The 14,388-nt window shown below is 36.8% G+C and overlaps 1 protein-coding gene across 1 annotated transcript in view; it reads right to left on the reverse strand.

Moving 5' to 3' along the window:
* Window positions 1-14,388, reverse strand: part of CFAP43 (cilia and flagella associated protein 43) — a 42,295-nt gene that overhangs the window by 12,864 nt on the left and 15,043 nt on the right. Inside the window, exons 10-24 of the mRNA XM_058810767.1 lie at window positions 13,536-13,652; window positions 12,362-12,442; window positions 11,405-11,553; window positions 10,280-10,383; window positions 9,127-9,267; window positions 8,100-8,269; window positions 7,205-7,357; window positions 6,586-6,716; window positions 5,042-5,192; window positions 4,341-4,409; window positions 3,486-3,563; window positions 2,913-3,038; window positions 2,372-2,476; window positions 1,537-1,647; window positions 707-910 (exon numbers count right to left, since the gene is read on the reverse strand). Coding sequence (XP_058666750.1) covers window positions 707-910; window positions 1,537-1,647; window positions 2,372-2,476; window positions 2,913-3,038; window positions 3,486-3,563; window positions 4,341-4,409; window positions 5,042-5,192; window positions 6,586-6,716; window positions 7,205-7,357; window positions 8,100-8,269; window positions 9,127-9,267; window positions 10,280-10,383; window positions 11,405-11,553; window positions 12,362-12,442; window positions 13,536-13,652 — 1,890 coding nt within the window. The remainder of the gene's footprint in view (window positions 1-706; window positions 911-1,536; window positions 1,648-2,371; window positions 2,477-2,912; window positions 3,039-3,485; window positions 3,564-4,340; window positions 4,410-5,041; window positions 5,193-6,585; window positions 6,717-7,204; window positions 7,358-8,099; window positions 8,270-9,126; window positions 9,268-10,279; window positions 10,384-11,404; window positions 11,554-12,361; window positions 12,443-13,535; window positions 13,653-14,388) is intronic.

Consider the following 14,388-nt stretch of genomic DNA (forward strand, 5'->3'; position numbering starts at 1 on the left):
CTACAAATTTTTATTCATTTTCTTCTACATATTAGGCATTTAAGAAAGAGTCTGAAGGAAACATGCTGCTGCCAAAGCTAGATAAAAAATTAGGCTCCTCTATTGGCTTTTTTTTTGCCCCTCTCCAGGTGAAGGAAGGAGGAGCTTCAAAGAAAAACACATGTGACCTGTAAATCTAGAGACTGTGAATCACAGGTGCAGGGAGGCAAAGGATAGACTTTCCTGATGCAACCTGCAGTTTCAATAGGCTTCCATGTAAGTAAAATGTGCCCATTAAACAAACACTGGAAACTGAATTTTTAAGAAACCTCAGACCTTAGAATTATCTAAAAAGCCTGTATTCTTAGTGGATAAATTCTTCTTTTAGCATAAAGAATTGATCTCAACAAAGAAAAGCAGAAATTTAAAGAGGGTAAAGCATATGTCTCTCTTAATGTGTCAATTTACTAAAATGCACCGTGAAAAGGATACAGATACCCTGAAACTGGATAACCAATTTCATAAAATCTTGTTCTTGCACACCCAAGCTGGCAAAGCCACAGCAGTTTGTGCATGTATCAGCTTTTGTCTCAGTTACTCAGAGACTGGTGCCACTCTCCATTGTTTAGTGTCAGTATGTCCAAAATTTAACAGTGACTGTGACTGGTTTAAAAACCAACAGATACAAGAGTGTCACTGCAGCAGGACAGGTTTCAGAAGATATCACCTTCAACAATATTGTCTGATTGAGTTTCTGCTCCTTTGTGTGCAGGTCACACTGGTGGTAGAGGATAGATGTGTCCCCACCATACTGAGAGCTCAGGCTTCCATTTAGGCAGAGAGGTGCACCATGATCAGCCACTTCCCATGCTGCCCCCTCTCCTTCTTCCTCAGATAAACCAATCTCAGAGTCAAGATTTTTCTTCTGAGCCTGCATATCAGAAACATGGCAACTGTGTTAAGTTTGCACACGATCCAGGGCACACATTGAAGAAAATTCTAGAGGTTATATTCTTCAATTTACTCAGTGATGAAAATAATCAAAGTTGAAATGATCATATCTGGAATTCTGGGTCTATTTGTAGGTTCCCCAGTACAACACTGGGAATACTGAAGTAAGTCCAGTGATAGAGCACTAATATTAGTAAAGATTTAAAACATTTTATATGTGAGGACAGACTGAAAGAACTGGAATTGTTTACCCTCAGGAAGGAGAAGGCTTGGAGGGGTTCTTTTTCCTGTGAGGGTTGTCAAACATGAGAAAAGGTAGCTCAGAGAGCTTATGGATTCTTTTACCGTGGAGATATTCCAAGCCTCACTGGACATAGCCCTGAGTAAATGCTCTAGGAATGCTGGACTAGATAACTTCCAAAGGGCTCTTCTAACCTCAGCTATTCTGTGATTATTTAAGACTAATACTTTTTTTTTAACAACATTTCACCTTGATTTATGTTTTTAAATTTTTTTGGCCAACTCCTAGAGCAAGAAAATGGGCCTTAGGAATGTAATTAGTTGAAGAAGTGATAAAATACCAACTGAGAAGATCATGATCTGTACCTGAAGATCAGCTGTCCGCTTTAACTGGAGAACTTCCTTCAAAGTTTCCAGCTCTTCTTTACTACGTTCCTTCACTGGAAAATTCCTCACTGCAAAATCCATATGGAAGCACTGCTCAAATTTAAAATAAAAAATACACAGTAAGGAGTTCTTCATCATGCTTCTATCAGTTAATTTGTTCAATACCTGAATGCTAAACAGTTACAGACTGCTTCAAATCAGGAATAAAATTGAGGATCAATTAGTACAGACAATGTATTAAATACATTGTATTTAATACATTGTTTTGTGATGTTTCCATCGTGTTCTGTCACCTGTGCATTAAAATTGTATTTTAAAAAATAATCCATGGGTGTGGCCTCTTTATCCATCTTCATTCACAGAATTAAACCAGAACTAGTTTGTTTGGTCTTTTTGTAAAATGAGTTGGTCTTTCACTACCCTTGGGATCATTCAGAATCATCAGTTTGACTCATCTCCCTCTATTTAAAAGGAAAAATCAGGTTCGAATTTTGCTTTTATGTTCTCTGTAGCAGAAGTCATATGGACTGACAAGGAAAATTAGTATTTACTTCTTTTAGCAATAAAGTGTAAATATATTGTCTGACATCAAGGAATTAGAGTTCCCTATTTGCTTATCAGCACTACTTTCCACTTTAGAAGGTAAAATTCATCAGGCTCAGACAAAATTAACAGAAAAAAAGATTTCCCCAAGCCTTGGGAAGAAGTGAAGTTTTTCCCACACCATAAGCAAATCAGAAATGTATTATTTTGTCTCTGTACCTTAAGGAATAAATAAAATACTGCAGAAAATATCTTAGAAAGCAGAGGTTACCTTAACTGCACGTTCTTTTACACACATGTTATCCCAGCACTCAAATTTGATTAAATCCTGCAAATAGCGGTAGGATAAAATCTCCATCTCAATCTCCCACTTCGCCTTTCAAGACAAATAAGAGAAAATAACAGGATGTGGTGCAAAGTAACAATATATGGACAATTTGTATTGAGTTACTGAAAGAAGACTAACAAATGAAATGAATTATCAATATTTCATCATCTTAGACTATCATAGCTGTCTTCTCCAAAAACTATCTGCATAGTACTGAAGGCATCATTTTCTAGAAGAAAAGCATTCTAGATCTTAAGCAACAATCCCAAGGCCACAGTGTGAGATTTATAGTTTCTGGCATAAATCATATTCCAGTTTCCCTTGTCTGCCTCAGCAGTTTCACCTGCTTCAAAAGTGACTTTAAATACTTTCCTGGTTTTCTGCTTCTCAGCAGTGAACAGCAACTTTGAGCTAATCCTCTGTTATTTAATAACTTTTCTCCTTTACACTGATAGTTTTAAAATGTTCCCCCATTCTGCCATACCCTGGCCACATCTTCTTCAGCCTCTGCTTGCACTTGTTCCTGTTCTTCTAAATCCAGGTTGAACTCCCTGTGCTCGAGTTTCTCAATGTCTGGCACCTGCTCATTTTCATGCATCATTTTCTGAATCTGTTTTTATTAAAAAAAATATAAGGAATAAAAAGTAATTTGAATGTGAATAGAGGAACTGCTATTCTTAATTTGACATTAGAGAAAATTATTTTAATTATCTGCAGTTTTAACTGCCTTATGGGAAGAAACAGAAGAAAAAGGAGAGGACAGTCTTTTTTATAATGGAAGGTTGTTAGACAGGCAGAAATTAGCTTGCTGAGGGGGCAGATAGCTCAAGGTATGAGGCTGGCGCAAAATATTCATTTGGAGCAAAGGAAAATGAGAAGCAGACAGTAGCTCCTGGCAGTTTCAGCATTGGTCCCTGAAGAGGCACATCTCTTTAATACCTGTCTGCTCAGAGTCTATGACAAAAATGTAACTGAGCACTAGAGCTCACAGCCATAAAGGAAGTGTTCTTGTAAACAAATCTGGGAAGCTGAGCCATTACCCTGGTAAGAAACTCACAGTTTCACGCAGTTTTCTAATTCCCATTTGCACCTCTTTCTTCTGGTTAGCAAACCTCAGAGTCTCTTCTCTCATAACCTGACATACAACCAATGCATTGTTGAAAGGCAAAAAAAAAAAAGGCAAGAGAAAAAAAAATCAGAAGTAATCTAAAGGAACATTATCTGTAAAGAAAATAAAATGCCAGAGGGGTTAATAACTGAAACAGACACAACCCTAATTCAATAGGATGATTCTCAGAATTGCACAAGAGAAAACAGATTTTACAGCCAGGTCACATTGTAAACTGGTTGTACGGCAATAGCACTTGAAAAAAAGAAAATATAAAGAAAGATGTAATTACAACTGCAATGCTTACAGACACATTAAACTGCATAAAGTCTACTCCCAGAATTTTTTAATCCTTAGATTTTTCATTGTGGAAAATTTTCACTGTTTTCAGTTTTCATTGAGTAATCTGCTTGGTTTCTGGTAATAATCTTCTTGACAACTTTTTGACATATAGTATAAAAAGTTTTTAAGTTTCTAAAATAAGTGAATTTGTCAGGCTTTTTTCCCCCTTGTTTTTATTTGCCTTTTTTTTTTGGTATACTCCTTGTATAGAACTGTTCTTCTGGTCTTCAGAGCTCCTATTGTGCTAGGCACCTTCTCTGATGTGTTTATAACCTTGGCCTTTGGCCTAGAATTTCTACAAGTCTAGATCACAATGGTTAAAGAAAGGGTCACAATGTGAGAAAAGCTTTTGAAACTAGATCTGTTTACAGCAAATACTTTGGTACCCCAAGTGACTAATGACCCTTGAAAACTCTGGTTTTGATTAATACTTTACATGTGATTAATGTTTTTTGAAAGTACCTTCTGTATTTTCTGGCCCATCCATGTCATGCCATCAGTATCTGTGACGTCTCCATCTTCTTCTGTCACCTGTGCATGAAAAGATTTCAGTGGTGCCTCCTGATGTTTATATTAAGGATATAAACAACTAGCTCAGGTACTATAAGAGTGAGTGACAGAAAGATGGAAATTAAAGAAAAAGTGGACTCCCATTAGAAACACCACCACCACCAAATTAGAGGGTGCTACAATTTTGTTGCTTAACCAGTCCCCAGATCTGATCCTGCAAACTCTTGCTATTATGCACAGCCTTTTGACTGAAATGATTGACTGGACTAATCTCTGAAATCCCTATTTTGATTGGTTTCAATGAAAAGCCATACAATTAGTAACACAGAATGTATAGCAGTAACATCTCACTGGGAAGGACATGTAACTTCACATGAGGAGAAACTGACTTTCACAGAGTTTCCTGTGGCTGAGGAAACCAAGTGAACATCAAGATGTGAATGTCATCTTCACATAAATATCCTATTTCTTTGATAGTACTCTTTCACAAAGTACTATTTAAGCATATTCAGCCTATCCTCAAGGGTATTCTTCCACTTTAACAAAAGGATCAGTGTATTAAGGACAATTTTTATCATGTAAAATTTTAGGATAATGATCAAACTTTCCCCCCCCCCCCATAAAAATAAAGAAAGCACTTTAAATTTCTTTACTGAAAATGATTTTGATGTGGATTCTGGGTCAAAATTCCATTCTGCCATAGATTTTAAAACAGAGTCTTCAGCTGAAATAGACTTGTTCAGTATATCATGTAGAGATTGCCAGTAATGAGCAGCTTTTTCAACTTCAGTTTTCTTTGTCTCCCTGGTAAACAGAAAGGGAACTGATGTATTTTTCATATATTATGAAAAAGGACAAAGTATTAAATATTCTTTATAACACAATTATAAACGTGTTAAAAATGCACATTCAGTATTTTTGTATTGTTTGAGTTCTAGAATTGCACAGAAATAAAAATTCTGAAAGATGGATTACCCATATTAGAAATATTGCTCTGACAGAGTCATCTTTATTAATCTACCTGAACACTTATTTTCCTGCAGGAAAGCTGTACTTTCAAGTGCCTCTTACTCCTAATGTCTGCTAAGAGCTCTCTACAGGCACAGTAGAATTTCCATTAAAGCTGTGATGTCTCCTTTTCGCTGAGTTAAAACAGTATCTCAGATTACATCCCTTACATGCCCAGAAAGCCCTTTCCAGAGCTGATGTGAGAATGATAAGAGGTATCAGGTTATGTTTAGTAAGTCCAAGTGCCAAGTCCTGCATTTGGCCACAATAACCCTACGGGCTGGGGACAGTGTGGCTGGACAGTGCCCAGGCAGAAAGGGACCTGGGGTGCTGGTTGCCATGAACATGAGCCAGCAGTGTGCCCTGATGGCCAGAAAAGCCAATGGCATCCTGGCCTGGATTGGGAACAGTGTGGGCAGCAGGAGCAGGGAGGTCATTCTGCTCCTGTTCTCAGCACTGGTGAGGCCACACCCTGAGTGCTGTGTCCAGCTCTGGCCCCTCAGCTTGGGAAGGACGTCGGGACGCTGGAGCGCGTCCAGAGGAGGCAACGAGGCTGGAGAGGGGCTGGGAACACAAACCCTGTGAGGAGCCACTGAGGGAGCTGGGGGTGCTCAGCCTGGAGAAAAGGAGACTCAGGGGTGACCTTATCACCATCTACAGCTCCCTGAAAGGTGGTTGTAGCCAGGTGGGGTCTCTTTCCTCAGGCAGCAACTGATAGAACCAGAGGACACAGTCTCAAGCTGCACCAAGGGAAATATAGGTTGGTTATTAGGAAAAAGTTTTTATGGAAAGAATGATAAAGGACTGGAATCACCTGTCCAGGGAGGTGGTGGAGTCACCATCCCTGGATGTGTTCAAAAAATGATTGGACGTGGCACACAGTGCCATGGTTTAGGGCATGGGTTGGACTTGATGATCTTGAAGGTTTCTTCCAACTCAGTGATTCTGTAAAAATCCTCAGAAGATATTCCTGTATGTTGTGCTGCAATCAGACCCAAAGTGTAAGACTTTTCCTGAGCTAGGGAGGTCAGGCTGCCTCAAAAGATGAAAGGAATGATTTTATTTCTATCCAACTCTTCTCCTTACTTTGAGACTAGGAAAAAGAAGTCTAGAAGCACAAGTAGAGGGAAAAATTTATCAGAATACAAGAAATGACACAATCAATATTAGTCTGCCACTTTATACATACTTCCACTTCAGACACACCAGGGCACAATCATTTTCACCGTTAACTAGGATGAAATTGCCATCCAGGGAGAATATCATGGATCTGATTCCCCCTCCTTGATATGAGTGACAATGGTTTTGAGCAAGAACATCCTAGAGAAGTCATAGAAGCAGTATCAGCAAATATGTTTTTATAATAGAATATGTCTTTAAAATATTTTTATTACTTAGATTTAAAAAATATTTAAATGTAGGTTTATTTTTAGATAAAATTCAATCCAAAATGGCAGTACAAAGTACATAAAATACTAGGGTTTTTCAGTTTAAAAAGGTTTAACTACACATGGGACAAGTTTGTGGTATACTGATTTTGCAGGAGGTGAGAACAGTAGCAAAATTATCAATACTAAAATTTACTGAAGAAGGAAGTAAGTGGTTTGTTTGCTTTTTTTTTATGTATACGCACTCATTATAAAAATAATTGTCTTGTCTTGTATAATGCTAAGCCAGTTCATTTTCAACATAAATTTTTCTCACACAACTTCTATTCAAGTGAGGAAAAGTTTACAGTTCAAGGAAGTAATTTTCACACTTTTGTCTCACATAAATCAAACAAAGCCTGTGCCCAGACGCCCACCTACCAGAGCAGAAGTATTGTACATAAATAAAACACCATCCTTGGCTGCTGCTGCCAGCCACTGGCTGTTGGGTGATAAACAGAGCAAGCCTGATCCAAACTGTTTGCTAGGAACCGTCAGTTCTGATGAAAATATTGTTGGACCTCCGAATGTAGTCTGCCAAACAAGCAAAAGGTTAGCAGCAGTTCAGATGATATCTATGCCATTTGGAGAAAATTAATGAGAGGTTTGTGGGTTACCACATGCATTGCAGTTTAAACTGTTGTTGGATTACTGAGCTGAGGAAGTAGTGACATTGCTGTGCTGCTGATTGCTTCTCATTTCTGCAAAAGGGCCTGGATTCAGTACGTTCGAGCCTGAATTTCTTGGCTCAGAAAGGATGGGACATGTCAAGGAGGAATCTGACCTTAGAATTCACCTTTTTACCTGCCTTGACTCATAAACTCTGGGAGACCTATGAGCTGCAGAGAGCTGCAGCTCTCAGCAGGCAGTGAGAGTGGCTTCCTGAAGCCCCCACTGCTTCCTTGCGAGGCTGGGCTGAGATTGCATTTGAGAGTCCTGGGCTGATGTTGGCTCAGTCCCTTCAAGAGCTGCATGTCCTCAGAGCAGACTGCACAAACCCACAGCTCCAGCACAGAAGCCACTTTTAAGTGCCTGCAAGCTGTGTGGATTTTAAGAATCAAATAATAGAACAAGGACATTATTTTTGCCAGTTTTCTGAGCAAGTGGTAAGATACTGAAAGTTGATGAGTATGCATGGAGTAGGTATTTTGACCAGAGAGAAGATTTCTTTAAGATAATATCCTGCTATATTAATTTCATCTGCAGCCTTTGTTTTTTTGTTTTTATTTAGCTGTATTTAACCACCACCCAAAATAATGCAACTTCAGAGAATTACCACTTCAGAGAGGTGGTATTGACAGATGAGAGGTGCACAGGAGCAGTAGCCATACACAGTGTTATTCTTCAGTCTGACTGCTGAGCTCAAAGGGTAATCCACATCATATTGCTTCTTTTTCAGGTCACTAGCATTAAACATTCCTTGTTCATTCACACAGTTTTCATTATCTAAAGGATTGACAAAAGAAAGAGAGAGGAAGAAGAGGCATGATTACCATTAATACAGGTGCTTTGTCTATCATGTAGTTATGAAAATGATCCTCAGCAAGGAGTGAGCATGAGGGGAATTTTCAGGGAAGTGACTGGAAATTAATTAACACTTAGATTTAACACCAGCTCAGTGAGCTGTGCTGGTGCAGGACACTGCAGTCAAGCAGAGCAATAGCTCTACTGGCTCTAAAGAAGTACTGGAAACACTTTAACCACCATGATGTAACTATTTGCATGCACTAATTTACTCTGCTTCTTGAGTATTACGTCAACATAATTAGTGCTAATTAGTTTGCATGCAGGTTCATGTCACCACTGCCTTCATCTAGAACTTGTTTTAGGAATCTCTGCGATGAGGAACACACTGCCTGGGTGGTATTGGTTAAAGCACTGCAGTTCACATCTTCAAAAGGGCATTTAATTTGTTGAGAAAATTAATACATTTTATTAGTTAATAAAAGTTAGTAATATAAAGGTAATATATTTTATTAATTCCCTAATTTGAGCTTTAAAGGGACACCAGAAATTAAGACTGACAAGGCACCTGATATAAAACTGAAATGAAGACAATAACTGTAGTTCTTCAGCAGCTTTGAAAATAAAGCCCCATTTTATATATCTAAACACAGGCACAAAAATAAGTCCAAAATTAGTGAATATTTAAAGAAAATATTAACTTTGTTGAAAACTACAAAACTACTTTTTGAAAAGTTTGTAAAACGTAAGGCCTTTTCAAAATTAAATGTAAATAACTTGAAAATCTGACACTAGCCTTAGTTGCCCTAGAAAATGAAAGTATCTATTTCAATTTTTACCTGTTATCATTGCTGAAGTCAGATGAAAAATTTCCAGTCTTGCTTGTTGGTCCTCTGCTACATTAAGAAGTACCATCACTTTAACTAAGTCATGCTTTAAGTCAGGAGTTACAGAAAGATGGAGCACTTCACCTTCCAGTACTGAAGCAGGTAAGGAAGATCAATGGAAATTGTTACTGTGGCATGGTAACATTGTTTTTATTAAAATATCCTGTGACAAAAAATGAGACTCCTGTTGGGAACACAGCTCAGGAGTGCTGCATGCACTCAACTCCCCTTGAGGCACTGGGTGCTGGGAATCCCTAAACACCAGCACATTAACATTACATTAAATAGTTAAATCTGAATTTACCTCAAGCTTGAATTGTAGCAATTTTGAGGCTATCTGCTGATAACTGCCAGATAAAGAACAGAAAAACCCTCCTCTAACAAGTCCTCCAGACAATGAGAATATATATGATCAGGCAGATTACATAAGTTATTTAAGGAGATATAGTTCTGTTTGCTAAACCAATTAAAATGATAAAATAATGTCCTTTATACTTAAAATTATGGTGAAGATCTATACACACAGATATGATCTGTAAGAATAATGCTTTTGGAAAAATCAATTCACAATTTCCAATTTTTTTTGTGAGTTAAAATTCATCATATTTTATTCCTCACTATCAATCATCAAAGGTGACCATTTCAGCAGTTCCCATGTAAAAGATGCCTGTGGTAGAAATTTGAAATAGGAGATTGCACACAATGATTATAACCTACAGTATTTTAGTCCAAATTCTCACAAAGTTCTTTAGTTCTTTGCCATTACTATTAATTTTATGCTGGAGCTGTGATCAGTTTGTCAGTTAGTCCATTCTTTTCCATGTGAGTTATACATACTTTGAAAGAAAGGTAATATTGGTACATTTGCTAACTAAAATTACAAAGGGGAAAACAAAAGCAAAAACCAAAACCAACCAACCAAACCCACCAAAACAAAAAACCCCAAAAAGAACTCTGGCCCTTAGAAAACAGGTGGGAAGAATATGTTTAGTCCCCCAAGAAAATTAATAGAAGGAAGGTGAATGGCTTAGGCTGAATGATAAGTATACTTTAAATGCATAAAATAGAGAAAAGAAAATGTAATTAATGTTGTTACATGTATTACCTGTATATCCCAGAACCTGGAACAATTTTGATGGACGAGCATCTAGAATAAAGATGTGTCCTTCTGTAGCTCTGGCAATGAGGAACTGACCAATCTGATCATAACTAGGTAAAATCAAGTCCAAGTCGAAATCAATTCAATACAGTCAACAAAAAGAGTCAAATAATTTCACTCCCATAACTTGCCTGAATGCATAAACATAAATTTCAGCTCCTGGGTTTACAGTTTAGGGTCAGATATAAAGCTCAGTACTATGAGTGCAGTTTCTAATTGAGTGAGAGATCAATTTAAAGTTGATCATACTACACTGCAGTCTGCACTAACAACTTTGTTAAGTCTAAATTTCTTTTACATTCACTATTTTGGAAATAAAATTATTACACAGCTCTTGACATTATTTTGAAAAAAAACCATTTTTGCATTGATTTAATTTTGAACAAGTTGCTTTCTGTATTTATTTTTAAAGTTCTGTCTTAGGTAGCTGTGAAAAGGGATACATCTGAGTCTCAAATAACAGGCAGATTTATATTAAAGTTTAACAGTTCAAAATCCATTCTATCTTTTGCAAAGGAGAGTAAAATACTCTCAGATTTTTCAATAATTGCGGGCGGGGGGAAGAAACCCAACCGAAAGAAAACCCCAACCAAACACCAAAAGCCTTTTAGATAACTAGAGCTAATTACAAGAGGACTGGTAATCTCCAGAACTTTAAGTAAATGAATAATTAGCAATGGTAAAAAAATCCACCATATAGAAAGAGATGACCAAAAGGCTTAAATTTAACTTCACAAAACCTTAAATTTATATTCAGTGAGAAATAACCCTCTAAAGTGAGATACGTAGAATTGTGCATAATTACTGCATATATGATTTTTCAGAAAGGATCTTATACATCAGTATCTTCTGTGTTAAGTTAAACCTTCTTAAAATACAGATTTATTATATTTCTCTCATAAATCCTGCTACTGCCTCTTGCAAACAATTCAGAATATGCTCAAAAAATGTAGAAGCTATTAAAATATTTCAATTTTTTATTTGTAGAATAAAAAAGTCAATTTTTTTGTTCAACTAATATCATTACTCAAGGAATAAACTGACAATATCTCTACCCTACTACATACTTACTGCAAAGACAGCACTGGAAGTTTGGAAAGAAAAGTTTTGTGAACAACCCTTGGAGCTTCAGCTTTGGTAACATCAAGGAAACAGATTTGACCTCTTTGGGTCCCTACAGCAACACTCTTGGAGGAGGGACTGCAAGCCATAGAAGTTGCCTGGTTGAGAAGTAGAAGATACTTAACAATTCAACATATTTTTATATATTATACTATTTGCTAGCATGCAATTTCCTTTGCTATTTAAAAGTCCCTAAAATTTGAAGAAGAAACCACAAGTGGTTTATTTTAAAAACATGTTTTTAACAAAGAAAGTATTTAGAGACATAATGGAAATTTTATCTATGCTTTGTAGCTACACATCAAAACTTAATTCTGTTCTTTACAGAGAAAAAAAAAAACATTATATCCACTCTCCAGATTTTAAGTGAAAGAAGTTTCACCTAAATAAAACAGTGAGTGCACTGTTGTGTGTATAGCTGTTATAGAAAGGGGTTTTATTCTTTACTATGTCAGATTTCAGGGTCTGAATGCATCTTAAATCAGGACAAGGCATTAACAGTTGGAAATACTTTCAGCAATTCAATTCTTAAAACCTGTTTTTCATTATCAGTCAAGGCATTTAGCTTATATACTTTTGAAACTTTTCTGTCACTCATTAAAAAAAAAATACCATAAAAAATTAGATTTTTTTACAAAGATGTACTGAAATACTGAAAGATGCATCATGAGGACATTTGGCTGAAATGTTTCCTCTTCTTTGAAGTCAAGATAAAAACATGACAGGATTAGCTCAAGGAAACATTCTGAAAGATAATCTTTAAATCTCATTGATGGGTTGCTCAAAGACATTACTGAAATTTCCTCTGCACTGATTGATGCAAATCTGTGGAATATGATGCTATCAATTTAAAAATACAGAAATTTTTAAGTATCAGTCATGATATAAGCTCCTGGTTACTTGTACCTCAGTATCAAGGTTTATCTTGCTGAGGAAAGTTCCATCTTCCAAGGACCAAACTTGTACTTCCCCTGTAATTGTTACAGACTGTTGAACAGAGAAAAACAGAGTCAGAAGAGGATGAAACAACCAAATAGTCTGGAAGTGACTAGTGATGTCCTATAGAATATATATTCAAATAATCACTGAGCATGGCAGATTAAGGTTACTTGGGATTATTTAGCTTTTCACTAAATCCTGGTGCTGCAAGGTACATCAACTTAAGGAACACTTTCAATAATTTTTGTGCATTCCTGCAGCTTCTAGCAGAATGAGACAATTTAGGGCAAAATTTGTTAGCTTGATCAATATTAGCACTCCTGCCATCCTGACAGCAATAGAACAACGTGCTTATCATTTTATTTGCAAAGGAAAGGCCTTGAGAAGAGGTCTCATTTTCTCACAGGAAAAATGATGGGTATCAAAACAATTGAGTTCTTCCTATATCCAGGTAGTTTTGTAATTCCATAATTACAAGGAGTAAGGCTTAGAAGAAGTAAGGCTAGAGATCAGTCAACCTTCACACTACTCACACACAGTCAGGTAAAATTTAGCATTCCCATGCTAATGGTGAACAAAGAGATTCAGCCAATTTAATAAACTATGACCCCAGGTTTTCTAGGCTGGCTACCTGGAGAATTCATGGCCTGGAAATGAATTGGTGGCTAAGATATATGTCTTGCAGGGGTAAAAGACAGTGAAAAACAAGGAATTTCTAAGAATGGACAGGTGCATGAGTAAGGCATTCTTGGTCCCTGGACTCAGCACAGAAGTATCTCTCAGGATGTTCCAATCTGTGCAGAGGGCTGAAAAGATCAGTAGCAATTGTTGGACAACATCAGTTCTCTGAAATGAATCCATCTTTTGCTCAGCTATCTTCCTGAACAATCTAAGTCACACAAATCAGCATCAGAACCAATACAACATAAATTATCCAACCTGAAACCCAGTATAAAAGTTCTGACCCTTTTATAGACTATAGCTAAATTAATGCCATTTACTTCCTTAATGAGAAGTTACATAACTGTAACAAATATCAGAACAATTTGATTTCTGCAAGGCTTTTCATTTTGTGCCTTAGAACATATTGGTTACCCGAAAAGAGCTATTATTCTATATTACAAATAATACAATTACTTACCACACAGTAGTTGTTCCCTGGAGTAAGAAAATCAGCTGCCAGAAAACAACTGCCGGATGCATCCAAGAGTTTGACAGTTTCTCCACTATGGGCAGGTCTGTAACTATAGACTGTTCCCTGACAAATACAGAGAAATAATCCATCACTGGCATATTAGAAGCTTTTGAAGACTTAAAAAAACCCCTCCCATCTTTCTGAGCTTCACTCTTTGAGCTTTTATATTTGACTCAAACCTTAGGTAAAATGTGCCTAGTAGGATTCATCTGAGTTTAGAGGATTATATTAATTTACCCTGGTTAATGTTAGTTCCTTTTAGAGCACTCCAGTTAACCTGATTTTCAAGAAGTTTTGTTTCTCAAACTTGCTTTAATAAAGTAATTTAAACACACCCAATTTCATGTTACTCAAGAAATGAATAAATAGACATCAGCACAAAACTTCATGTCTGTAGAGAGAACAACCCTACTGCAGAGTCACAGTAGGTCTGATACACCCAAGGTACACTTTTCTCCCTCTGCAGGCACACATCAAGCCTGGAATTCAGGCCCAGTAGATCCATGACTTGGACACATGAGAGACCCTGAACATGTACTCAACTGAACACACACAAGGATTTCTGTTGGGAAATCCCAACATTAGGTACTTTATATTCCATCATCTGTAGGAGACAATTGTTCTGTGCTTCATTAAAAGTCTTTCCAATTTTCAGTAAAAACACAGAATGGACTATGTTATCTTCTGATATAATTTGTTGACTTGTGTGATTACATTAAACATTTTGTACTTGTGTGATTACATAAACATTTTGTACTAATAGTATCAGCATATTCATATAGAATCCCAGGAATATCCC

This window comes from Ammospiza caudacuta, chromosome 9 (genome assembly GCF_027887145.1).
Source record: "Ammospiza caudacuta isolate bAmmCau1 chromosome 9, bAmmCau1.pri, whole genome shotgun sequence".
Taxonomy (NCBI): Eukaryota; Metazoa; Chordata; class Aves; order Passeriformes; family Passerellidae; genus Ammospiza; species Ammospiza caudacuta.